Consider the following 25,847-nt stretch of genomic DNA (forward strand, 5'->3'; position numbering starts at 1 on the left):
AGCTTGAATACAGGTGAGTATGGATTAGCTTCAAGTCCTCTCAGGGCAGAAATCATCTAGAGCAACAAGAATAAACAACAAAACCTATCTGGATCTTTCTCAAAAATCTTATCATTTTAGAGACCTTTGTAAAGTTACCAACAAAATGATAAATGTGTGCTCTTAGAAAAAACAAATTTAGGGCACCTGGGTGGCTCAGTTGGTTAAGCGAATGCCTTCGGCTCAGGTCATGATCCCAGAGTCCCGGGACAGAGTCCCACATCGGGCTCCCTGCTCAGCAGGGAGTCTGCTTCTCCCTCTGACCCTACCCCCTCTTGGGCTCTATCTCACTCTCTCTCTCTCTCAAATAAATAAATAAAATCTTTAAAAAAAAAAAAAGAAAAGAAAAAATTTATATTCATAAAGTAAATGTTTGAGAATCTTTAAAATTTACTTTTGAAAAATCGGGTAAAAAAATAATCTACAAATACTACACTAAATCTGCTATTCAATAATGAAACATTAATCTCTCCTTTTTAATACTGCACCTGAATATCCTGGCATAATAGATGCTGACACAGAAAAATTTGTTTCCACAACAACTTCTGAGGGCCTACTGCAGCAACTGTACACTTATGGTTGGCTTTGGGATTCTTTTCAAAACAAGGTCCCACCTTTGGGACTCAAACACCTACCTTACCCACAGTGGACTACTCTACAAAATCTCCTGAGATTTCATGACTCACAAATTGCTCTTATTATAGGCAGATAGCTCAATGCACCAGCTACCTTTCCTTAAGCTCTTAGAAGGAACAGCATAAACCTCAATAAGCCATACTCTGATCCTTTAATTTTTTTTTGATAGATCCTTTTTTCTTTAAAAATTAAGACCAGAAATCTTACTCAAAAGTCTACTTTAAGATGATACTAAAACCGGGGCGCCTGGGTGGCTCAGTTGTTAAGCGTCTGCCTTCAGCTCGGGTCATGATCCCAGGGTCTTGGGATTGAGCCCCGTATCGGGCTCCCTGCTCAGCGGGAAGCCTGCTTCTCCCACTCCCCCTGCTTGTGTTCCCTCGCTCGCTGTCTCTGTCAAATAAATGAATAAAATCTTAAAAAAAAAAAACAACAAAAAAAAAACGATGATACTAAAACCCAGTCTCTTGGGGCGCCTGGGTGGCTCAGTTGGTTAAGCATCTGTCTTTGGCTCAGGTCTGGGATCGAGCCCCACATCAGGCTCCCTGCTCAGCAGGGAGTCTGCTTCTCCCTCTCCCTCTGCAGCTCCCCCTGCTTGTGCTCTCTTGTGTTCTCTGTGTCAAATAAATAAAATCTTTTAAAATAATAAATAAATAAATAAATAAATAAATATAAATCCAGTCTTTTCCTACTTAGGAATTTATTAGGCAATTTTAGCAATTAAAAAGCTATAAAAGTAGTAGTTCGCAATCAAAAGGTATAAAGTTCCAATAAATGCTACAACACGGATGAACCTGGAGTATGTTATGCTAAGTGAAAGAAGCCAGTCACAAAAGGCCACATATTGTATGATTCCATTTATTAGAAGTGTCCAGAATAGGCAAATCTGTAGAAACAAAGTAGATTACTAGTGACCTGGGGCTACAGGGATTGGGAAGGGGATAGGGACTGACTACTAATGGGTCTGGGGTTTCTTTCTGAGGTGGTGAAAATGTACTAAAATTGATTGTAGTGATGGTTGTACAACTCTGTAAATGTATTTTTAAAAAATCACCGAACTGTACACTTTAAAGGGGTGAACTGTGACAATCATGAAGTAGTTTTTAAAAAGTTCTAAAAGGGGCGCCTGGGTGGCTCAGTTGGTTAAGCGACTGCCTTCGGCTCAGGTCATGATCCTGGAGTCCCGGGATCGAGCCCCGCATCGGGCTCCCAGCTCGGCGGGAAGCCTGCTTCTCCCTTTCCCACTCCCCCTGCTTGTGTTCCCTCTCTCGCTGTCTCTCTCTCTGTCAAATAAATAAATAAAATCTTTAAAAAAAAAAAAAAAAAAAGTTCTAAAAGTAATCAGTTCATTATGAAACAGAGTAAGTAGTAAGCAAAAAATTTATATGCTCCCCAATTCTATCTCCCAGAGGGGAAGTGTCCATGTCTTACCCCCCATTAAAATCTAAATACAGGGGCAGGTGAGTGACTCAGTCGGTTAAGCGTTCAACTCTTGGTTTTGGCTCAGGTCATGATCTCAGGGTCCTAAGATGGAGCCCTACATCAGGCTCCGAGCTCAGCACGGAGTCTGCTTATCCCTCTCCCTCTGCTCCTCCACCATCTCACATGCTCTCTCTCAAATTAATAAAATCTTTTAAAAAATCTAAATAGATACATTCATACACACATATAACACATATGTAGAAGATAGATTCAAATAAAACATACTATTGAATCTATTTGTCATCTTCAAGGAACAACGTGAGAACAATTTTTGTTTCTAATCCTAAAGCTCACCAGCAATCAATGAAATTCAGCAAGAACCATATTCCACTGGAACCATCAGTTTCCTTGTAGTTTTTAAATCCTTCAGAACAGAGAGACAAGTAACAGAAAGCACTTGCCAATATGCTCAATTGGCTCACCTGCTGAATGGAGCCCAACGGAAATAAAACCTATTTCCTAAAATGCCTACTAGCATATATAATAGGCACTGGGAAACAACAGAGCTGACCAATGCCAAACCTTCATAAAAGAGGCTGGCAGGGCCTTTCCTGAGCATCCTCTTTCTCTGCAATGCTCCCAGCAGTGCCCAAGAGGAGCAGAAGATGGCACTCTTCAGCTTGGATCTTGGGTTTAAAGGGTCATGCATTTTAACAGCCAGACTGCAACTGAGCTGTTGGAATAAGCAGTTTTCTGCAGTCTTCCAAAATGCTTTCGACTGCATGATCAAGAACTAAAACAATACAATAAATCACTAAAGAGCATTTCTACCATATTAACAAACAGAACCAGGAAAAAGTATAAAAATTAAGATGCCCTATTTAACACTGAATGCTTCAATTTCATATAGAAATACATAAATATTTAAACTATCCCTAAGTTAGTATTAGGCAAGCTCACTAAAGGACTAGAAATTTCTAATAACCACTCAATACACAAAGAGGGGAGCTGTGAATTGCACTACAGATAGATGCCCTTTGCACCATCTTGCTGTGTTAGAGCAATCTCTGTCTTCAGTGATAAACCCAATTAAACATTCTCTCATCACAGTGGGGAAAAAAACACTAATCAGGCAATGGTTCAGCGTGGTGCTGTCAAGTAACTGCTGCAACTTCAGGAATCAACACTGCCGTCTACAGACAACTAAATTCATGCTGGATTCAGAAGCATCTTGCCACCTGGGCTGGAAAAGCAGAGAGTGGCAGAGTATCCCCAAAACATTCTTCTATACACTGCTTACAAAGCTCCCCAACAATTTAACAACCCAGTCTGGAGCTCAGAGATACAAGACACATGTTCCAAAACAGAGGCTAGTTCCTAGAAGTCTATCTGATTTTGTGTGGACTATACCAATAACTTTTTTTTTTTTTTTTTTTTTTAATACCAAGAACTTGAGAGCACATTTTCTCAGAGAAATTGGAAATAAATTTCATTTATATATATATATACATATATATATATATGTATATATATATACATATATATATATATGTATATATATATACATATATATATATATATATATATATATACACACTATGGTCTCTAGAAAGGGCTGGGGAAAAAAAACCCATGGCTTATACCCTCTAGAATAAATTTTAGAAGGGAAAAAAGGTTTCCCCTATTCTAAGAAGTTTTTCTTTAATTTGCATTTACAGAGTTCTCTACCAACAAGGAGAATTCACCTAAAGCCCTGTACTTTGAAAATGACAGTCCTTCCCCCTGATGCTCAAAGTCAGCAAACCCTACAAATGCCAGGGCTGCTGATCTAACACAGTTGTTGGCCACAGAGCAGCCCTGGCTGCTGCCCCTATTTGAGCTGGGCCGATCACTGATAAGACGCAAATCCTTTCAGTTTTCCCTGCTCTGTAATTCCTGTGTCATCCTTGTCACTTGAGTGATAGGTAAATTTGGTGACCTACTTTTCTAGGGGTGTCTGAAAACAACAGTGATGAAAATTGAGATTGAAAACTTAATGGATTCCACTGGGCCAGAAACAAATACTTTTTCATCTCTCTCTATTCAGGACGGCCATCAAAATTTGCCATCAGTGGACTAAATGAACAAGCTGGTTACCTCAGTGGAAATTCCACAAGGAGATAAATCCCTCCTACGACCTCAATATTTCAACGGAATGCTTCCTGGCATTAAAGTCTCTAAGCCCCACTGGTTGGGCCCAAATTCAAGGAAAGCCCAAAAAGTCTGCAAACTGGAAAAGTGAAATGGAGAATGTAAATATTACAAAGAGATGACACCTGAAACAGTTTCAAAATAAGAGGGAATGACTTCTTCAAGTCTTAATATGAGTCCTTGAGAACTGAGCTATTCAATGAATTATATATAAAAGCAGCCCCCAGGAATACAACCTACTCCATGTACTGCTTAGGGAAGCCCAATATTTACAGATTCATTCAGTGGCACAGCATACCTGTAAAGTAAGACCATCATTCCCATTTTACTAATTAGGAACAGGCTGAGGTCAGTTAGGGAATTTACTCAAGGTGCCTTAGCAAGAGTATCAGTGAAAAGACCTGAACTCCCAAATCTGTGCTCAACATCACGCCACCATCCCGTTCTAGAACTTGACTCCCTTGGCTCTCATGCCTTTGATCTTTAAGATCTTCTATCTAGCCAAGCCCTAGCCGCCTTCTTTAAATGCTCCCTCTCAAAACAGAACTCTCTCATGTCTCAAAGTTTCAACCACAAAAACAATCACAGATGACTCAACTCTCACTTTCTGGAACTCCTCTCTCTCAATCCAAAGGCCAACATCGGAAGCTAAATGCAGTAACACATTATCTTCCCATAGAATGTCAGAAGGATCTTAAAATACAAGATGAGCCACTTTCCTATTAAATTTTTCTTATCACTTGAACCATCAGCAAGTGTTCTGCATGCGGTAAGTACTGGTGTGTCACCGGAAGAGTGAATTTAACTATAAAAGGAAGCACACAGTTGCCTGGGAAGCTCTCTGAACCCTTCCCTTCCTTCCCAGGTTAGCGGCAGCAGAGCAGCAGACCCCATGCAGTGGACAGCAGCATCAGACCGGGCTCGAGCTGGCCAGGCTTACTTACCTGTAGACGACAGCAGGGATGCGCTTCCAGGACCTGAAGCTTGCCACACTCTCTAGTTCTTTGTCGGTGATCCAGGCAGGCACTATGAGCTCCTGTGGATAGCTACCACATAGCCTAACAGGGAAGGTGAGAAAGAGGGAGTGGGGGAAGAAGACAGGGAGACACGGAGGGAGAAGAGGGAGAGACACTAGGTGAGCCAGCATAAGGATGTTGATCAAGCTACCCCAGAACCAGGTAAAAGGCAATAAGGAGCTTTAGTTGAGTCTTGGCCTACTCAGCAGAACTAGTTGCCTTAGGTGTTTACTTATGCATATGTCACGTGACACTATCTTGGACTGTTCCACTTTAGGCTGCCTTTGGAAATTTGTTGATCTTAACATCTGTGATATAAAGGGAGTCCACAGGCAGTTACTTTGTTACAACAGAAAGTTACCGTGAAGTAACTAACATACAAGTAATTTCTTAACTACACAAAGTGCACAGTCCAACTACAGAAGTGAAAGTCTGTCACCTCAATCAGACTCCCTCACTCTTTCAGGCTTCTGTCAAAGGGAAACATGTGAAGGAGGACAAAAGCCCACAATTTCAAGTTTCCAGAGACCTTATAGAATTACTAACATATTCTTTGATGTGGCCTAATTATAGGTAACAGGTGCAGGCATGGGTATGCAGAAGCAGTACCATAAGTCAGGACATTTGCATATATAATCACAGGCCCACTGACCCAGGATAGTAACGTGAATAAGCTATTAATCATAATTTCTATAAAACACACTTCAGAATTATATTCAAGGAGGAAAAAAGCTGTTTTCATTAGGGAGGCAGCCAGTAACTGCATGCTAGTCAAGCTGGTGCCCTAAAAAGCAGTTCTTTCTGACAGGTTTTTCACTTATAGGACAGTGTCTCTATGGGTATCCCAATATTCCTTTTCAACAGTGAAGGCAAGAAGACCTTTAATCTAAATCTTAAAATACACAAATTCCTCCCTCTCCTGCACCACCACCGCCTGGCCCTAGCCTACCTTATGCATTGGGGGAAGAGGCAGAAAACACCAAGTAGCTTGGAATTAGGGGTTTTGATCATTCTGCACTAAGTATCTCCATCGTGTTCTCAATTTCTAGAAGATTAAATATCAGGAACTTAAAAGCCACTGGACCAAGAGAATATCTACAACCAAGAATAGCTCTATAAACTTAACACCCACAAACTCCTAAAAATGACCTAGGACACTGTGAGCATAGTTAATATGCTAACCACAAGTCCTGTTCTTTTGTCTTCTTTTATCTTGTTTAAAACTTAACAGTAAATTTAGCTCTCCTTCTTTGTAGTAGGAAGAACTTTTCAATGTCCTGAAGACTGGTTTTGAGGTAGAAATAGTGGACTCAAAGACAAAAATTAATTTTTAAAACCCATATTGAATAGCGATTTTGAAAACCAAACGGCTTTTGAACTTTTTTTTTTTTCAACAAGTTCAGCTTAATTCGGTTTTCCGACTTCACCCAATATTCCTTGTCCTGTAAGTATTACACTATCTAGTAGTCACCTTTTTAGTAAATACTAGCTGCTTACACGGAGATAAGCTGTTTCTAGCATAGGAAAGGAGGGCTGTATATAAGCAGGGCCTCTGGCAGTCTCAGGCTCTCTGATGCCTCGCCTCCAGCCTCCAACTGATGCCTCGCCTCCAGCCTCCAACTCCCTTCTCTGCTTTGGCTTGTGACTGAGAATAGGCAAGGTATGACAGGTCTGTAGCTCCTATTTCTTCACAACAGGTTCTTAATTCCTCGGCCAATGTCCATGTTAAGAGCTGCATACGGTAATCAGCTATAGTTTTTCCAATGAAAAATGAAATGCTCTGATGGCTACCCACAAATAGACCAGGAAAATGGCTATCATAATTTGAGGCAGTTCAAAAAAAACAGAATGATTAATGCCTCCAACTGCTAGAGGGAATCTTAAGAGGAGAAAAATATTAATCTAAATCTCCTGAACAATTTTCTTTTGTTTTATAGAAATCTGGACCACCAAAATCATAGTAGTTAACTGCCCCCCCCGACACACCAAAGTACTTACACCTTTTAAGGAAACAAGAAATGGGAAATATTTAATAGTGATTACATTAATATTTAATGATTAAATGGTCATAGCTATGAAGTTAGAAAGAACAGAATACTACTTACGCCTATTTCACAGAATCTGGAGTAAACTAAGTCATAAAAACTAGCTTCTAAGTGTTTTATCACTGCTTGTGAGATCACGGATTCTATCTCCAATGTGACATCAAGTGGTGAAGAGACCAATGGAAACTGCCTGCCTACACGAGAACACAATATTGTCTAGGAAATGCATGAACCAGGAAGAACAGAGGTCTGGAAGGGATGGAAAGGAAGATTCCAGAATCCTACAACATATCATTTTTCCACTCCAGTGACAGCAATGGCAACAGAAGACTCATGAAGTACCCTGAAGACCATGCAGTTAGATTTAATAAATAAAATTCCATTGAAAAAAATATGTCTATGTCTAAGTTCAAATGTTCTGCCACATGAGAACTGGGGTTTTTGCAAAGGTACTGGCTGTGAAACACAGTCCACAGGCACCCATACAACTTACTTGTACTTCTCATTGATGTTGGAAATCCTCCAAGCATTGTTCATATCAAAACCCATCCGCTCCACTTCGTTTTTAAACCTTGATGTTACATGCTCCCCTAGGGGCCAAGGACAGCAGAAAGAAAGAAATGAATACCATTTTGCAAAACAGGTAGAATAAAAGCATAGCTACCCCGCTCAGTCATATAAATAACATATATTTAGTTTTAGTTTAAAAAGTCCCTGTCAGGATAAGACTACACAAAGGAATGAGGAAATTAATTTTTAATAGAAATATAGCTAATACAATTTACATTAGTTTCAGGTGTATGACATAGTGATTTAACAATTATATACATTATGAAATGCTCACTGTAAGTGCAGGTACCATCTGTCACCATACAAAGTTATTACAGTATTATTGACTATATTCCCTATGCTGTACCTTATAGCCTTGTGACATATATTTATTGCTGGAAGTTTGTACCTCTTAATCCCCTTCACCCATTTTGCCCACCCCTCCCTTTTAGCAACCAGAGAACCAGTGTGTTCTCTGTATTTATGAATCTGTGTCTATTTTTTTTTTTGTTTCTTCGTTTTTAGATTCCACATATAAGTGAAATCATATGGTGCTTTGTCTGTCTTATTTCACTTGGCATAATAACCTTTAGGTCCCTCCATATTGTCACAAATGGCGAATTTTCTTTTTTATTACTCAGTAATGTTCCTGTGTGTGTGTGTGTGTGTGTGTGTGTGCGCGCGCGCGCGCGGCCACGTGCACATATGCCACATCTTTATCCATTCATCTATTGATGAACACTTAGGTTGTTCCCACATCTTAGAATTTTGATCAAGAATTGTTATCTCATTTAATCACTACTACCAACTCAGAGAGGTTATCACCGAGTTCATTTTACAGAGGATAAAAATGAAACTGAAAGAGGTTATTATGGCAAATCTGTCTGGTCCCAAAACCCAGTCCCTGTCACTATACTGGCTACTCTCCTATTTCCACACTCACAGTATACATAAAAAATAAAATCAACAAGTTCACCAAGAATAGTAATACAAATCTACAACTCCTCATAAGAAACCCTATGGGCCAGATTTCAAAACTTGAGTTTTCTGGAGTTTAAGATGGTGTATATAATATAGTATTAGATTAACACTCTCAACAGGGTCTACTAATCAAACAATATTTCTACAGTGAAATACATGGAAAATTCACACTAACTGGAATAAGTAAAGCAGCAAATAGCTTCATGTCAGCTCAGATCAGGTCAAGCCACCAAATAAGAGAAATATTTTGATTTTCAGAGCCTTATAGATTATAGAATTGAAGATAAGAGATCACGAAACTGTAACTGCCAGTACCCAGGAATCTCAGGAAACACCATACTACTAAGTAAAGTGCTAAGCATTTGTAAGAATATCCATCCAAACAAGTATAACCCGCCTACATTTGCCCTAATGAAATTGGCTTTCTCTTCCTAAAGACAGCAAGCAACAAATGCAGAAGTGAACCTAACATAAAAGTCATTAAATCTGAAATAACTTTCTTCCTTGAAAACACACAGAGTCCTAGGGCAGTAAAACAAACAAAAAACCATTAACCAGTATCTCTAATATGTAGTGTTACAGGTTGTAAAATAAATGCTGGTGGGGGCTGGAAGAAACTACAATAACAAAAGCACAAAGCAGACTAGACTGCTTTGGTGATCAAAGTATAAAGCTTTGCTCTCCCTGGGAAAGGAGCTTCAGAATAGGAAACAACAATTACTTGAATGAAGGACAATTCTATAAAACTACTTCCCATTTAAACTGCTTTTCTTGAGCTTCAACTGAAGGAGAGCTATAAAAAGATGAGGTACAGAGATTCAGGAAGAAATAATCAGCTGAATGAACCCCATTTTGGAAAAGTTTTAGATGTGATGTAGGCTTTCAAATAGGAAGAAAGCTATCTGAAATGGGGTGCCATCTGTCTACAAATTGTAAGGAATAGTGACCATCAAGAATATTAGAGAGTCCTTCACTTTTAATCCCAATCTAAAAACTGTAAAACCATGACAATTTCCAAGTTCAGTAATTAATGAGATTTTTCCCACCTGTGATACAGCTCCAAAGTCTTTGCAAAAGGTAAAAGTACTTTAATTAATGACTCTTAACATTAGTACCTCCAATCTTAGCATAACCACACAGATGCCCTAAAAGGACCCTCTAATTTTAAAATAATCACTGGCAAATCACCACCTCCATCACTGGCAATTTGCCCAAAGAAAAGCTTACCACCATCAGGAGCATGAAATTCTGAGCTCCACACAAAGAAATATATACTGTGTAGCAAGCATAAAACTTGTTATTCAAGTTCCTTGAGAAAAAGGAGTTTTAATTACCTTTGTAATCCTCTAAAACAGTGAGTTCCTAACTTTGAAATTGACCATCACAACCCAAATAAGAATTAGGTTTTACATCATAATCATAATACATGTTTATTTTTAAAAGAGTTTCACAAAACTATCCACCCTTACTACGTGTGATACATTTTGATATTTTCTATCCTACATGTTTCATTTTATATTTCATTCCTTAAAATTTTTGATTTCACGACCCACAAGTGGATCACAACTTAGTTTGAAAAGCAATGCTTAAAAAAAAAAAAAAAATCTAGCAATAGACCTTAAATACATGAGTAATTCAATTGGCTTTTGCCAAATTGTGTTAGAAGTTCCCTTATGTTTATTCAGCTAGAAAAGTGAATGCCAAGCATATCTATTTGCTGATTTCCCTTAAGAATTTCCCTCTAAGAATTCTTAGGTTTCCATTGATTCAATACTAAATATACTATAATATCCCATTTTAAATATTATGGTTTTAAGTTTCTTTGGCTTTGAATTTCCATTTCAACCCTGCTGTCTGCCCTCCTCCCACCCCCAAATGAAGATGTGTCCTTTTTTAATGTTTAGTATTTCTTGTACAACAAATGCAAACAGTCCAGCAATTCTTATTTCAGTGGGAATAAAAACCTTTTTAAAGAAATGAGACCCTCTATCATAACCAGTGTCAATAGGCAGTCTAAAAAAATTCTCCCCCCAAAAGTCTAGCTCCCTGGGTGATTCTGAGCATTCAAGCCCACAATTATACACAGCCTAAAGGTCTGGGATAGAACAGCCAGTCTTCTATCCAGGATGTGAGGAAGAAGAACTGTACCAGAGTCAGAGAAGGTAAGAACCAGCCCTCCCAGATTTTCAAATATGGAAGGAGGAATCATTCTTTTCTATGAACAAAGGTCCCAGTACAGTCATCTAAGTGTACACTTACTGGACTTTGTTCAAACTCGTAAGACTGATGACAAGGGCTTTGACTTTATACTAAACAGGCAGCTGCACAACAGCTGTTAAGACCCAGAGTCCTATGCTGTTCATCGTTAAACAAGATGCACTTAATGGGCATTTCACAGAAGAGAGGTCAGAGAGATGGGCCTGATGCTACGAAACTAATAACTGAATTGCCCAGTCATTTGTCAGGATCCCTGCTTAATGCTCAAGTACAGGATGATCACCAAGAAGGCAGTTACAATGAAGAGAAGAAAACGGAGTACATGGCAGAGAAGCTTTAAGCTTTCAGTCCATTCCTTTTTCAAAGTTTGAAATGGGTCTAAGAGTCAAGTCAAGAGTTTCGCCAAGACTTTTGCAAGTTTCACAGGTAAATTCCAATAGCAATATTGAGACTTCTTCCAAAGCAGATTAAGACTCAGAGCTTTGGCCACCATATGGCTGGCTTAACTATGACAGCTTCAACAGTCAGAAACTTAAGATTTATATGAATACAAGGTAATGATGCAATTTTCCCACTTCCCTCCTTTCTGACACATTCTACTCTTAGCAGACAAGGCAGAGAAGAATCCATAAAAGGCTTTATTAACTGCTAAAAGACTAACTTCAGCCATTCAGAGTCTATGCTTATGATCTCATATGTTGGAGCAGATTATACAAAGGCATCACTTTGAAATATTTCAAGTGTTGTCTCACCCTAAAGATGACTTATAAGAATGTGGTTGTCTGGTATGCTCCTACTTGGTGAGTAATGTTGTAGCCACCACCAGCACTCAACAATATTGGGTGGAGACAGAAGAACCAGGTTGACTGGCTTTAAAAATGCCACCACAGTATTTTTTATTAAGAGCAAGTTTTCCCCTCTGTACTCCACAGTGAAAATATATAAAAAGGAAAAAGCCATACATGTAAACAAACTCAAACCAAGTCACTGAAGTACAATAAGATTCCATGTAAGTGGCAGTAGGTGAACTTCAGTGTGGATTTGTGACATATTAGGAAGAAACAAAATACAACCTTTACTCACAGAGTAAGTTCCAACCCATCAGTTACAATGGCATCACCTTGTACAGTCATAATTTCCAAAATGTTCTGACAAGCATGGCACACAGGAAGCACTCAGATATTTACTGAACTGAACTCTCCAGCAGTAACAGATCTGATCTTCAGGATACCCAGATCAGCCTGGGCAGGGAGAAAAGGAACGTCCCAGTCTGAAGAACAAAGGAAACTAAAGTACAAAGAAGATATGGCTTGCCCAGTATTATTTTTTTAATTAAATGATAAAGTATGGGTTTGAATTCAGGCTCCCTAGTTCTTAAATTAGTACGTTACCCCCCAAATACCTCCATCCATCACAAACTAATGAAAAGATAGAGAACACTGTGGACATCTGTATGTTCTGGTGGCCAAAGAATACCAGATATCATCAGGAAGGGAAGGATCTGGGGACAGAAGTCATCCCAGCTCAAGACATGGCCATCCATAATTAAAAGAGTGAAGTTCTGACCTGGCACACCTTAGCAATATCCTAAGAGATGGCTCAAATCCAAAAGAAACTAATTTTATCAAGGGAATAAGGAGTCATCTAAACAGATGAGGAATTGTCAGTCTGCAGTTGTGACAAAAGGAGGTTAGGAGAAAAAGCAAGCCTTGCTGACTAACCAACATCATAGAGCAAGATATAACTCACTAACTTCATTATCCTAGGAAATGGCAGAGACTAAAAATTCAGCAAAAATACGTTAAGATTTGTGCATTTTACTGTACATAAATTTTACCTTGGGGGAAAAAAAAAAACGAAAAGAGCCATAAACAACAACAATAACAAAATACAATGGCATGTCAATAAAGAAGGAAAAAGAAAAAGATGCAATGGATGAAGGAGTGAAGTCAGACACAGTTTAAGCACATTCTCATACCCTTTTCAAGGATGGTGTGGACTCCTGTGGCTGACTCTGGGTTTCACTGGCCTGACCAGGCTCATGGGTAGCTTGGATTCCTGAGGCTTTCTTTGTGGCTCCACAAGGGCAGTGCCTGTTTTTCATCTCTGCATCCACAGCACCCCACACAGGCAACTCTCAATAGCTGAAAACTGGGGTTAAGTCCTAGCTCTGTCACTGACTGGCAGTGGGACCTGGCAGCAGGCTTTACCTCTAAGTTCCATTTCTTTGGCTCCCAAAACAGAGACACAGGCTATCCTGCCTGCTTGATGAGGTCATGAGGGTCAAACAAAAGTATATATCACAGCATCTTTAAAAATAAGATGACGCTTATATTTTAATTATGAACCAAAAACTTCAACCAGTGAATGAGCCAGGAAACCAAAGTGATGCAAGCAAAGCTGGATTAGCCTCAAATGTTTAAAATGACCCAGGGCAGAACGGTTAAGATTGACAATTCAGGATTAAAAACTGAAGTTTAGAGAAAAAAGTCCTAAGGGTAAGCTGAACCGGAAGGAGGCTCACAACTTTTCACTGCTTATAAATTCAAGACTTTGCTTCCAGGCTGGACATACTAAAGACTGAGTGTTGGACCAGCAAGGTTCTATTTATGGCAGCATAAAGTTTACAAATACATGTGGAGAAATAACATGAACTTGATCCAAGCCATTTCTGAGGGAGAAAGACAGAGTGGAACAAAGATCTCCTGGGAAGGTAGGAGGCCTGGGCTCCAGCACAGGCTCAGCTTCTCTGTTTGTCCTGAGGGAAGTCACCTGGCCTCTCTAGACCTCGGTCTCATCACCTATGAGATGAAAGGGGTGATGATAGGAAATCTCTGACTTGAAAATAAGAAAATATGCCACTATTCTGCACCCTACCCTCACATACCTCTGGACCTTTGTTCATGAAACCTGCGTTAACATTTTCCCCCTTTCTCTAATCAATGAACCCTTCCTTATTCCACCTTCAAAGCCTACTCAAAAGCTACTGTGAATGTGAAGTCTTCCCAGATGTGTATACAACACTCATGGCTCCCTTTCATTAGGCTTCTTTACAACACCCATTAAACCTTACTATAGTTGTTTTTAGGCCCAGTAGATGGTGATGCCAAATCTAGTGTTCTTCCCTTCTCCCAAAAGGCAGGAAACATGTTCTATTAAGCTTAAAGTGATGGGCACATGCTAGGTGCTCCATAAAATATACACTGAATGAATACATGTATGCTTAGGAGTCCCATTTCATGTTAAGGGTACCTCAAACAGTAGTTCAAAAAAGCCACCATTTGCACATTTTAGAAAGGTCTACCTGGTCTGCACAGGTCTCCATGTTGTTCTTTTTCACTGGCGTAGACCTCCATGCACCAAGCGTGGTATGCAAATGAGAAGAGATCTTCTATTTTCACAGGTGGTCGGATTGCATTGTTCAGTCTCTTGAGCCACTCTTGACACTGCTCAAAGGTTGAGAACTGACACCTTTGTAAAGCCAAACAAGTATGGATGTAATTAGCAGACAGTTGACAATGAAACCTAAGGGAAGCCACCATTTCAAGAGTGCCTACCTCCTGGTGCAGTGACTACAGTCAAGAAAGCATCAGAGGTGGCCATTCGCATGTTCATCATTTATAATAAAAAGAGGTCCAACAAATTTTAGCCAATGGTGCAAAATGTCAAAAAGGAAAAAAAAATGGACATGTGGAAAACTTATTTTTAGGCTGGTGAAATTGCTTCAGAGATTGATTAATGGTAATTATTAAAGTAAAATGGCAGTTTTCTCTTTCATGAGTAAGATTTCCTTCTACATCTTCCACCAAAGCTTTATAAAGGTTGTCAAGAAATAGGTTTAAGAGAAGTTCTTTTTGTTTTGTTATAACCTATGAGGCCAAACTCAAAAATAAATCACAGCACAACTTTTGGCCAGTTTGATAATTTCAAAATCTCTCTACTCAGCAATTAGAATAAATCAGCAACTGTAGATCCAAAATAAGATATATTACACTGAAACTTTCAGCTATGACCATGTAGAGAACCAAACAATTCTATTATGAATTGTAATTTTGGGTACGTATCTTTAGATTCAATTAGGGCAAAAAATACTTCACCTTTTCAAATGCAGACAGTATTTAAAACTGAGTAATTAATAAACAAGCTTTTTAAATATGAGTTGTAGTTAGTATCTATCAAAGCAAACCAAATCTCAATGGCTAAAAGGCAACTTATTATATACCTTAAAACCAAGGAGGCCACTTCTCCCTCATTCCAATCAATGTGGCTCATCAGTATGCCACACAGTGTTTACTGGCACTCCAAAATTAGTCAAAGAGATAAGGGAATTTAGAACTTCTAGAGTTACTAAATTTAAAAACACATTTCAGGCATCATTTTGCAATCATTATAGTAAAGATTCTATCAGATAAAAACCATAATGGATGTTAAAGCAATGGAGAAACTTGATGAAAAGCAGGATATTTTTTCATTGTCTTAAAGTGCCTCTCACAGACTGTTTATTAGTTGCAAGGGAGAAAATGTAGAAATTATACAGAAAGCAAGTGACACCTCAACAAGAGTGATCAAAATTAATATCACCAATAAGGGACAGACGGACATTGCTTGCCTCCAGATGTAACAGAGCACCCTGAGAAGGACACAATCTCACACATACAGTACTGTAGCTGAGAATACACAACCTCAATTTAATCATGAGGAAACACTGTACAGACACAAAATGAGAAAAATTCAATTAAAATAAAAGATAATATTCTTTAAAATGTGAATGTCATAAAAGACAAAGAAAGGTAGTGAAAAATATTTTAGATTAAAGAGGGCTACAGAGGCGCCTGGGTGCTCCGTCAGTTAGGTGTCTGCCTTCGGCTCAGGTCATGATCCCAGGGTCCTGGGATCAAGTCCCGCATCGGGCTCCACGCTCAGCAGGGAGCCTGCTTCTCCCTCTGCCTGCCGCTCCCCCCTGCTTGTGCACGCACGCTCTCTCTCTCTGACAAATGGATGAATAAAATCTTTAAAAAAATAAAGAGGGCCACAGAATCATAACAACTAAATGCAATACCTGACCTTGCATGGATCCAGTCCTGAACAAGGTGGGGGTAAGAGGAATGCTATAAAGGACATTATTAGGTCAAGCGACAAAATTGGAACATGGATAGAAGACTGGATAAAAGTATTAGGAGTGTGAAGTTGTGAAGTTGTGAAGTTGATAATGATACCGTGGTATGTAAGAAAATACCCCTATTCTTAGGAAAGCACACCAAAGTATTTCAGGGTGAAAAGCCAGGATTACATAACTTACTTTCAAAGTGTTCAGAAAAAGAATCTCACACACACACACACACACAGAGCCCCTGCAAACAATACAGCAAATGGGGTAAAATGTTCATATTGGTGTTCTCTGTAATATTTTAATTGTTGCACTTTTGTTGGTAAATTTGAAATTATTTCCAAGTAAAAAATTTAAAAATCACTTTTGAATAGGAAAGTAGGCTAAAGATGAAATATTTCAGGCACTAACTACTCAGAAAATATTCCTAACAAGGCTGACCCTCAAAAGCTGTTTTTCTGTTACAAACCATGAATCCATTCTTTTAAAAATACGTATTTTCCACACTAAAGAGCAGCATAAACACATCACATACCTGATAACTTTGCAGTCTTTGCAAGTCAAATGAAGCTGAAATATATCTCGGCATTCAACACTTTCTATAAGCTGTAATGGAACCTGCAATTAAAAAAGATGAAGTCCCCTTAGTCAAGAAGGCATTGATCCTGCAGTTCCCTCAATGGGTCCAACAAGAAAGATTCAAAAGCTCTACAAGGGAAAGCAGCGAACAGAACTGCAAATTTATCTGAATCAGTAGTATTCAAGTGATTTACTACTGAGTGAATTAGGGTTTCCCTTCCTTTCCTTCTAAATCAACAGCCTCAAGTCATGTCTGCGCATGAAGACAAGGAATGAAGAGGAGGCACCACCTCTGAAAGAACAGGGAAATATGTCATCTCTCAAGTATCAAACTCATAATCTCCCCAAGTACTACTTTACACACTACAGCTAGCTGTGATTTGCAATGACAAAGAAGCTAAAGGGAACCAGAATGGTAATCTGGTCTTGTTTACAGAGAAGTGCCGATCAAGGTGACAGTAGGACTACACTTATTTGCCCCAAATGACAAAGTGTGCTTGTGGCTTTGTGTCAGCAAAGGAACATCCTGAAAAAGACTGGAGATCCAAACTGCCCGCAAGCTGCATAGAAAAGACGTGGCTGCTTGTTAGGCTTTGTGCTCAGCAGAATAGACCCATAAACATCAAAAAGGAGGGAGCAGGCCACACAGTGGTCGAAGGTCCTAAAACTAGCTAGGTCTAATTTGCTTCAAAAGACCAGGAAAATCCCTGTTTGCCAAGTGGGGCTTGAGGTATGCGCAAGCTGGAATGGTTCTCTCCCTGCCAATCTGGTGAGCAGACTCTACTGAACACAGAAGTAAGGACAATAGTGGAGAGGGCTGGGAGAAGGGAAGGGAGGCAGACAGGGAAAGCATCTGAACAGGTGACAAATCTTCAAGTTGACATGAGAATCCTCCCCCTCTTGGCTCAATTCACCTTGACTCAACCCTTGGTTTCAAAAAGCAATTTCCAAGACTTCTCAAGAGAGCCTGGTAAAATAATTATGGATACACTCACTCCTTAGAGAAGGAGTAGACCACTGTCTATTATGCTATATCATGCCCAGTCAAAATGTAGCTCTGGGAATTCCAAGGAGCATTCCAACAATTCATGTTTAGCATGAGAAGAGACAGGCAGTCTCCAACAGAGAAAGAAGAGTGCTGCCTGCACAGGGTGGCCATCATATTAGCTGAGCCAGTTTCAGAAACAGGCTTCCTGCAAACCCTACCCCACCATGAAGTTGCCAGAGTCAGCAGAGAACTCTCAGAACAATTATGTGAGAATCAAAAAGAAGCCCAGTGCTGGATGTCTGGGACAAGAAACAGAAACTGGGGCAGGGATGAAACAAGGGAAGCAAGCAAAATAATAATATATAGAAAATGGGAGTTTCTATCTCAGGACCAGAGCCTTCTTGCTTAGTTCTAAATCTATAATCTACAAAATTCCCTTATACTTATAATAGGACTGGGAGTAAGCGAAGAAATCTTGTGTTCTGAGAAAAAAGGAACTTTGGCCCTCTGTTTTTAAGTCCTTAACCACAAGGTGCTGTGAGAAACTAGAGCTGATGCAGCTAAAAATTCTTTCAAGACCTGTACATCTCAGAAGGAAAAAAACAATATGTACCAATGGGTAGGGATAATTTGTAAAGGAAGAACAGTAGATTTAAAAGATGGAGATAGGTGGCACCTGGGTGGCTCAGTCTGTTAAGCGTCTGCCTTTGGCTCAGGTCATGATCCCAGGGTCCTGGGATGGTGCCCCATGTCAGGCTCCCTGCTCTGGGAGGGGGGGGAGTCTGCTTCTCCCTCTGCCTTTCCCCAAGTTTGTGTGCACACATGCATGCTGTCACTTTCTCTCTCAAATAAGTAAACAAAATCTTTTTTAAAAAAAAGATGGGAGATTGGAGGAGGACACTGATTCGTCTGCAGGCCAGTCCTTTGGGTGCCCTATAACAGACTCTTATATTGTATTTGTTTTGTTTTAATGTACCTCCCCTTCCCTTCTCCCTTCCTTCCCAAAAGTGGCTGCAAGAATGGCAATCAAGAGGCCTGAATTCTAATTTCAATTTTCTAAAATTTTACCAACTAAAAGTCTGCCTACTTCCTGACTTCCTTGGACCAGTTTCCAACCTTCCTATATGTTTTCTGAATATCAAATGATCACAGCATAGGAAGTCCCAGGCAGAGGGAATAGGAAGAGTCTGGAGTGGAGTGAGAGTAGCTTTACAAATCCACATGGAGAGGCTGCTCTCTCAGAAGTCACCTGCATTCCAGGTCCCCTTCAGTCACCTTCCTTATAACTACGAAATCTGAAAACTAACGCTATTAGCAGCTGCTGGAGGGAGTGAATGAGCCTGTGCTGTGCTACAAAGAACAGATAAACTTTACATCCCCTACTGTTGGATCAAACCCCAAGCGCCTGTGTCCAGACTTCCAGAATAACGAAACACCTCAGAGCATGCAAAATATTTGCTACCTAAAATGCATTCGATATGCAAATTTTCACACATTTTAGCATCACAAATTTAAGGAAGAAGGATAAAAATACCAGATGCTAGTATGCAGATACTACTAGCAAGCTGCCAGAAACAACCATGTGTACTCAAGTCATAGATATGGAGAACAGGTTTTAATGCTCATGCAGACTGTCACATGCAGGGAAATTTAATATGCAGCAATAAAAAAAGAGAGACATATAAGAGAGAAATATCTGATTTTATATATCAAATGAACAACTCCCTTTTTTCTTCTCCTTTCTACCCCAATGTCCCCTTCAATGTTCCCTCCACAGACTGCCTCCTTCCTCTTCCAAAAAGGCAGAACAGGCCTTCTTTTCCTCTTAAACACCCAACCAAAGCACACTAAGTGTCTCTACTTTTTTTTAAGGCCTGCTCCACTGCTTTAGGTTTCTAAATTTTCCTCACACATCAAGAGGATCTCTTACCATTTCTGTAACCAGGCAAACCCCATATTCAAGCCCATTAGCAAACAATTATAGATTGTCTTCAATCTATACCATTGAATCCAGGCCATTTTATAGCCCAGGGAGGTTAAGCTTCTACGTTAAAAGCTAGTGGCAAAGACAGGACCAGAATCCATGTCTGTCTTCTAGCCCAGGCTCCTTCCATAAAAATGGTGCACCTTTCTTTCTTCCTCTAAGACTGCCCCTCCTTTCTGTATGAACTGTACTTTAATGTTTTTCTCAGAACTAAGTGGCCTCTCCACCAGGGACTTTAAGAGGAAAATAGAATTTAAACCAGATTCCTTACGGACAGTTCTATCCATGGAAGAGTAGGAAGAAATCTAAAGTCACATTCAAATCCTCCCTAGCCCACTGATTCAGTGTTTTGTAGCAACTCATTTTCTTTTTGCTCCTTTCTCCTCTACCTTCTTCCTGCCAGATAATTCTATCTTCCTTTACAGTGATTTTCCTCTTATAATCTCCACCAAACTCATGCTCAAAACAATGCATCAAACACACTCAGTGCTGTTAATTCCTCAAAAGGCCAACAGTTACATCGCGGACACCAAAATTCATAAGAGCATCAACCCAAAAAAGCAGAACAGCAGCAGTTAAAAATTATAACAGACATGCACAGTATCAAAGATCCATAGTACTGTCTCACTCCAGAGGGAATTTTATGTCATCATACCCTAGTATGTTTACTTTAATTCTTTCTCGGTGTGTGTGTGCACAAGCACATGTGCAGTATTTTTAAGCACCAGAATTTAAAAGTGGGATAGTTCTACCTTTTAAAAACAATGCCCTTTTTATAGCCTGAACGGAAAGTACTAATTCTGTACATACATTTGAATTAAAAATGGCAGTAACAGAGTGAGAATAATGAGTCTAAACCTAAAATCTGTAATAAGCTGTGGAATATCTGGACTCTAAATCTTACATAAAAACCAGTCAGAAGACGACTGTGTCACAGGTTAAAGATCCAAACTCTTTACTGCTCACCTTCTATGTTTACAAACTGCTCTTCCAGCACTGATTCAGAGACCTCTGCTGGCATATGAATACTGTAGCCAAGGTGCATGAAGGGTTAACAATAACCTCCTTCTGATACTTGGGGAATAAAGACTTTTGCTGTACTACAGTTAGACAATGAAAAAAATGTGAAAAAATGCTAAAGAAAGTGTTTGCAGCTGCTACACTTGCACATTTTTCCTAAAAAGCATTAATAGACCAGCCTGGAAATAGAAGCTCTAATGTCCTTTTAGATACTAATGTTGATTTTACAAATTATTCCTAGTTGAAATTCACTTTACATTTTTTGAAGATCATAATTCCATCTGTTTATGTATAAACTGTGGGGCTTTTTCTCACTCCACAAATTGTTCTCATCATAGTGTACCACTAGCACTTTGTCTAGTAAAAGGGAAAGGACTCATGCAGAGAGGACAAATTCTGCTGCTTTGCAAGGTGAGCATCTGACAGTCAAAACCAACTTGTTCCAAAGCACAGGTGCAAAAACCACCTAAGATTCTCATGCTACTTACTGGGATTTCAGAAGCAGCAGACTGAGAGGCAGTCTATTGAATTACACAACAAAAATGGTTTTAAATTTTCATGAATTCCACTTGAACACTTACTTGTTTATAAATGAGCTCAGCAAAGAAATATACCTGTACATATGTAAAAATACAGTTTGGGAAAAGCACAGAATGGGAGCAATTCATACCTTAAATGCTACAAATGAACTCTCCTACAGACGTTCTTTATTCTAGGACTTGGAAACCTGATACCCAGTGAATGTTTAAAGTAATGATGTTATGGTATCTAAATCTACAGGCATGTTTTATTCAATGTGCTGTAAAATTAAAAGAGAATATATGTATCAGGTAGCTATTTAAAACCTGATGGTAAGCCATTTTCTAAAGTGCTAAATGTGTTGATTTAAAAGCATACAAAATGATGCAAAACCAAGGCATGCCACAGTATATACTTGGCACATCTGGACTTTTGATGGTTGAAATGTATTTGATTTAGATATTATAACCTTTAAAAGGGAGTCCCTTGATCTCATGTATTTTACTGAAATACTTATCTGCTGAGAGGAGGGAAGGGGGAAGAGGGAAGAGGGAAGAGGGAAGAGGGAAGAGGGAAGAGGGGAGGGGAGGGGAGGGGAGGGGAGGGGAGGGGAGGGATGAAGAAAGAAAGAAAGAAAGAGGGGCGACACCACCAACTCTCTGGTCTCCACCCAGGACCTAGCGTAGGAAGAGCCGCTGTTTTGTGGAGTAACCACAGGTTGAGGAACCTTAGCACTAACTGTGATGTGATTATTTGTATGGAGAAATCCTAGTCTCTCTCGATTTGAAATGTTTAAAGTTGCTACAATGCCAAAATACTTTTGCACAATCATTTCTGAGTACAAAGCCATTATCTTGGGACTTTTACATGACATGCAAGCTCTATGCCTTTGAGGGTTATTATGCTGAGAAAACACTTTTAGGTGAGGAAATGGGTCAAAAGTAAGAACAGTGATAAGTTTTCTTAAGCATTGTACCTCAATCACAATGGGGGATCAACAATTCCAGTAAACAGCCTACTCACACAGCTACTGTTAGAGACGATAAGGACACAGTCCTAGTCACACAGAAATTTGTTTTTAAATGAGCTTTAAACCCCAAAGGGGTTTTAAAATGGTCTAATATCCATTTCAAACTCATATTAACTTCAATTCACTTAATATTTACTGAATACCACGGCACCAGGAAAACATGCTAATTCCAAAGATACAAAGATGAATAACCAAAAAATTATAACACATCTCACAAATGTTGTAAAGGCATGTTTGAGACACTGAAGAAGTCAGAGGCAGGGGTAACAAACTGTCAGGGAACGGAGAAAGGCTTCACAGAAGTTACCACCTAACCTGGGTTTTGACAGATGGAGAGAAATTCCCCAGGCAGGAGAGAAGAGAGAGAATTCAAAGGTGTGAGGTGTGGCTGAATACTTCAAAGAGGGTGGTTTTACTAATAATACAAAGGGGAGAAAGGGGAAAAGAGAGAAACTGACAGAAAAGCTGGCAGAGACCAAGGATCACACCACTTAGCCTGATACCATACTAAGTAATTTCATCTTAGAAGTAGTAAAGAAACACTGAAGGGCCTTAGGCTGGAAAATGACATGATCAAATCCATGCTTTCTCTCCAACAGACCCTATTCCCAAATAGATCTAAAAATAGCCTCTGAAATACCTGGCTCTAAGGCAGTAAGTTGAGAAACAGGGGACAATATGGGAAAATACGATAACATGAAACTGTATCATCCCCCATGCAATTTAATTATAATTTCATTAATTCCAATCATATAAACAGAATTTAAACACAAGATTAAACTGGGCAATTCTAATTATTACTGTCCTTACTTCCACAGTGGCTGGGAGGCAATTTCTGGTTGCCAGGATTTTATAGGAGTTTTCATCCCGTTCCTTCCTATCGTGACTATCCAATATCAAATGGACCCTTCTGAACAGTATATGTGCTATATGGTATGAATGCATAGCATGCCTCTTTCCTTGATGAATCCAATGTGTAATTTTAGCTGATGGACAGTAATAGCTATGATCATAGCCCAAAACTAGATGCCAGGAGGAATTCAGACCATAACGGCTCCTGGATATAAATATTTAACTACAAAGAATAATAATAAATACTACATAAATAATAAATGCCAATTACAAACAAAATGGCAGCATTTTGACAAATGAAAAGATTTGACAAAAGAGGTAACTTCTGGACCACTAAGTAAAATGAACTTAAGTGACAGATTTCAAAGAATCCCAAAATGAACCCCAAAACACACAATGTGAAGTCTGAATGAAAGGACGGTCCTGAACTTTTATAAAATATCTTAATACATTTCTCAGTGCTAGAATCAAACTGAAGAAAGCCACAATACTAGCAAAGGAAAAAGGAAGAAGGCATTCATTTGGTGGAAGTACATGCACTTGCGTATCTTTGTGGTGAAAGGCACATTCACGATGGCAGTGCACTGAAGAACCAGTTCACTGAGAATACCCTCATAACTGAAAAGGGCAAATGCACTCTTAAGAACTGAGAGCCTCGGGCGCCTGGGTGGCTCAGTTGGTGAAGCGACTGCCTTCGGCTCAGGTCATGATCCTGGAGTCCCGGGATCGAGTCCTGCATCGGGCTCCCTGCTCAGCAGGGAGTCTGCTTCTCCCTCTCCCGCTCCCCCCCTCTTGTGCTCTCTCTCTCTCAAATAAATAAATGAAATCTTTAAAAAAAAAAAAAAAAAGAACTGAGAGCCTCCCTTTTCTTCAGTAATACAGTCCATTATGCAAATAAACATTGTATTTAACATCCATGCTTATTCCACTAAGAAGCCATTAGCATCAACTTCATCCTATAATGAGAGTCTGCATGGAGCTCAAAGTACATCTCATCATTTGACATTAAGGTCCCAAAAATTAACTCAACTGAGGCAGCTGGTAAGTATTAAAGATTGAAGAATAAAAGCCTATACAGCCTTTGTACCTTTATAAAGCTTAATGATACACCATTACCTAGTACAAATCATTCGGTGTTACTAAACAATGGACAATTCAGCTGACAACTACATGTATCATTTTAAATCAAGCATAAGAGTTGCTTGTTAACCTAGTGTCCCCTGAGTGCTAAATTAAGTGAGAGAAAAGCGGAGCACACAATGTTTTCATATCCAACTGTGTATAACACTCCTCTCTTTAAGAACATTAACAATTTTTTTTAACTTCCTTTCTCCATCTACTTTAGTGGGAAAACAGTTGGTAATCACTTACATTAACAAGAGACTCCTTGAACTTGATGTGAAGTCTATAATTAGAAAGGGCAATGATGGCATCCTCAGCACGGCCCACATACTCTGTGCTTTCTCCATGAAGTTCAAGAAAAGGAACCTTCAAAATGGAAGAAGAAACTTTTCAGAGTTCTAAAGCAGTAAAAGCAAAGTCTTCAAGCATAGGCTGGACGAATGGATGAAAAAACCTGTCACTCAAAATAAATAAATAAGGGACCTAAAGAGGATGATTTATATCCACATAATTCAAATATACCTGGTTATTCAAATTCTAGACTACTGAAGGAATGACAGAGATATGATCATCTCAAATAATGAATTCTCAGGAAATAAGTCTTTCTAAAAAGAGAGATGTTTTCCAGCTTGCATTTCTACTATGTGTATGGTTTAGGGAAAAACAAAATTATACAGTGCATTACTTCAATCCATTAGTTCTGCTACATTGTTACTATGATGCTAAATACTTATTTTATAATCAAAGTGGCCTGTAATTACCTGAAGATTCTCATCCTCCCGGATCAGCTGCTTCCTGGGAAAGATCTGATTGGCCTGGATGCACTCAAGGCTGTGCCGAGTCTCTTCATCCTGGAAAAACCCAAAACCTTTAAATAATTTCAAAGCTCTCAGTCGTCCATATTTTATTTTTCTGCCATGTCTAGTAGTGTGATCACAATTGAGAGTCCAGTTACCAAGGTGAACAGGCAGAAAGCTCAAGGAAAAAATATTCATCCCCAAAGTGTTCCAGCCAATATATGAGGTGTCTCTAGTCAGAGAATACATGGGTGCAAAAAAAAAAAAAAGTCTTGAGAGGTTAAGAACATTTTTACTAAGCACAAATAAGTTGTTAGTACATTACTTGTAAGACAAACCAAGAGTTTTTTCTCTGTAAGTTATGACCTCAAATTCTTATTTTTGAAAGCTATATCCTGAATTACTTAAGAATGAAATGATGTGAGGTCTACAATTTGCTTCAAAATAATTGGAAGGGGGAGGGTAGGAAGGAAGGGAGTGGGAAACAAATGAAACAGGATTATCCATGAGGGATAACTGGGAAAACTGGGAAAAGCAGTGGTTCACTAAACCATTGTGTCTACTTTGGTTAGAAGTGAGATTTCCGTAACAGAAAGGTTTCTTTAAAAATTTAAGTTTAGAAACTGAATCCCTCAAAAAGTGAAAATGTATGAACCACTGTCCCTAGTTTAATCTGCCTTAAATTACAAAACAGATTTCTATTAAGACAATTTCAAAAAAGCACTAAATTCTAATCTAAATGGCAGCTGAATTGAAC

The 25,847-nt window shown here is 39.1% G+C and overlaps 1 protein-coding gene and 1 long non-coding RNA gene across 14 annotated transcripts in view; one reads left to right on the top strand and one right to left on the bottom strand.

Moving 5' to 3' along the window:
* LOC118555194 (uncharacterized) overlaps window positions 1-7,719 on the top strand; it is a 96,503-nt gene extending 88,784 nt beyond the window's left edge. The window contains exons 6-8 of one of the 2 annotated variants that reach the window (XR_013443470.1): window positions 4,181-5,053; window positions 5,150-5,354; window positions 7,238-7,719. This is a non-coding gene — a long non-coding RNA (uncharacterized LOC118555194). The remainder of the gene's footprint in view (window positions 1-4,180; window positions 5,054-5,149; window positions 5,355-7,237) is intronic. The other variant, XR_013443469.1, reaches the window with a different exon arrangement.
* Window positions 1-25,847, bottom strand: part of MTMR3 (myotubularin related protein 3) — a 137,824-nt gene that overhangs the window by 18,499 nt on the left and 93,478 nt on the right. For 8 of the 12 annotated variants that reach the window (XM_036123175.2, XM_078060789.1, XM_078060788.1 and 5 more), the window contains 7 exons: window positions 25,055-25,144; window positions 24,543-24,659; window positions 21,259-21,291; window positions 16,735-16,817; window positions 14,397-14,563; window positions 7,839-7,935; window positions 5,229-5,342 (listed from right to left, as the gene is read on the bottom strand). In XM_036123175.2, coding sequence (XP_035979068.1) covers window positions 5,229-5,342; window positions 7,839-7,935; window positions 14,397-14,563; window positions 16,735-16,817; window positions 21,259-21,291; window positions 24,543-24,659; window positions 25,055-25,144 — 701 coding nt within the window. The remainder of the gene's footprint in view (window positions 1-5,228; window positions 5,343-7,838; window positions 7,936-14,396; window positions 14,564-16,734; window positions 16,818-21,258; window positions 21,292-24,542; window positions 24,660-25,054; window positions 25,145-25,847) is intronic. The other 4 variants (XM_078060786.1, XM_078060792.1, XM_078060791.1 and 1 more) reach the window with 1 other exon arrangement.

Source organism: Halichoerus grypus, chromosome 13, assembly GCF_964656455.1.
Source record: "Halichoerus grypus chromosome 13, mHalGry1.hap1.1, whole genome shotgun sequence".
NCBI lineage: Eukaryota > Metazoa > Chordata > Mammalia > Carnivora > Phocidae > Halichoerus > Halichoerus grypus.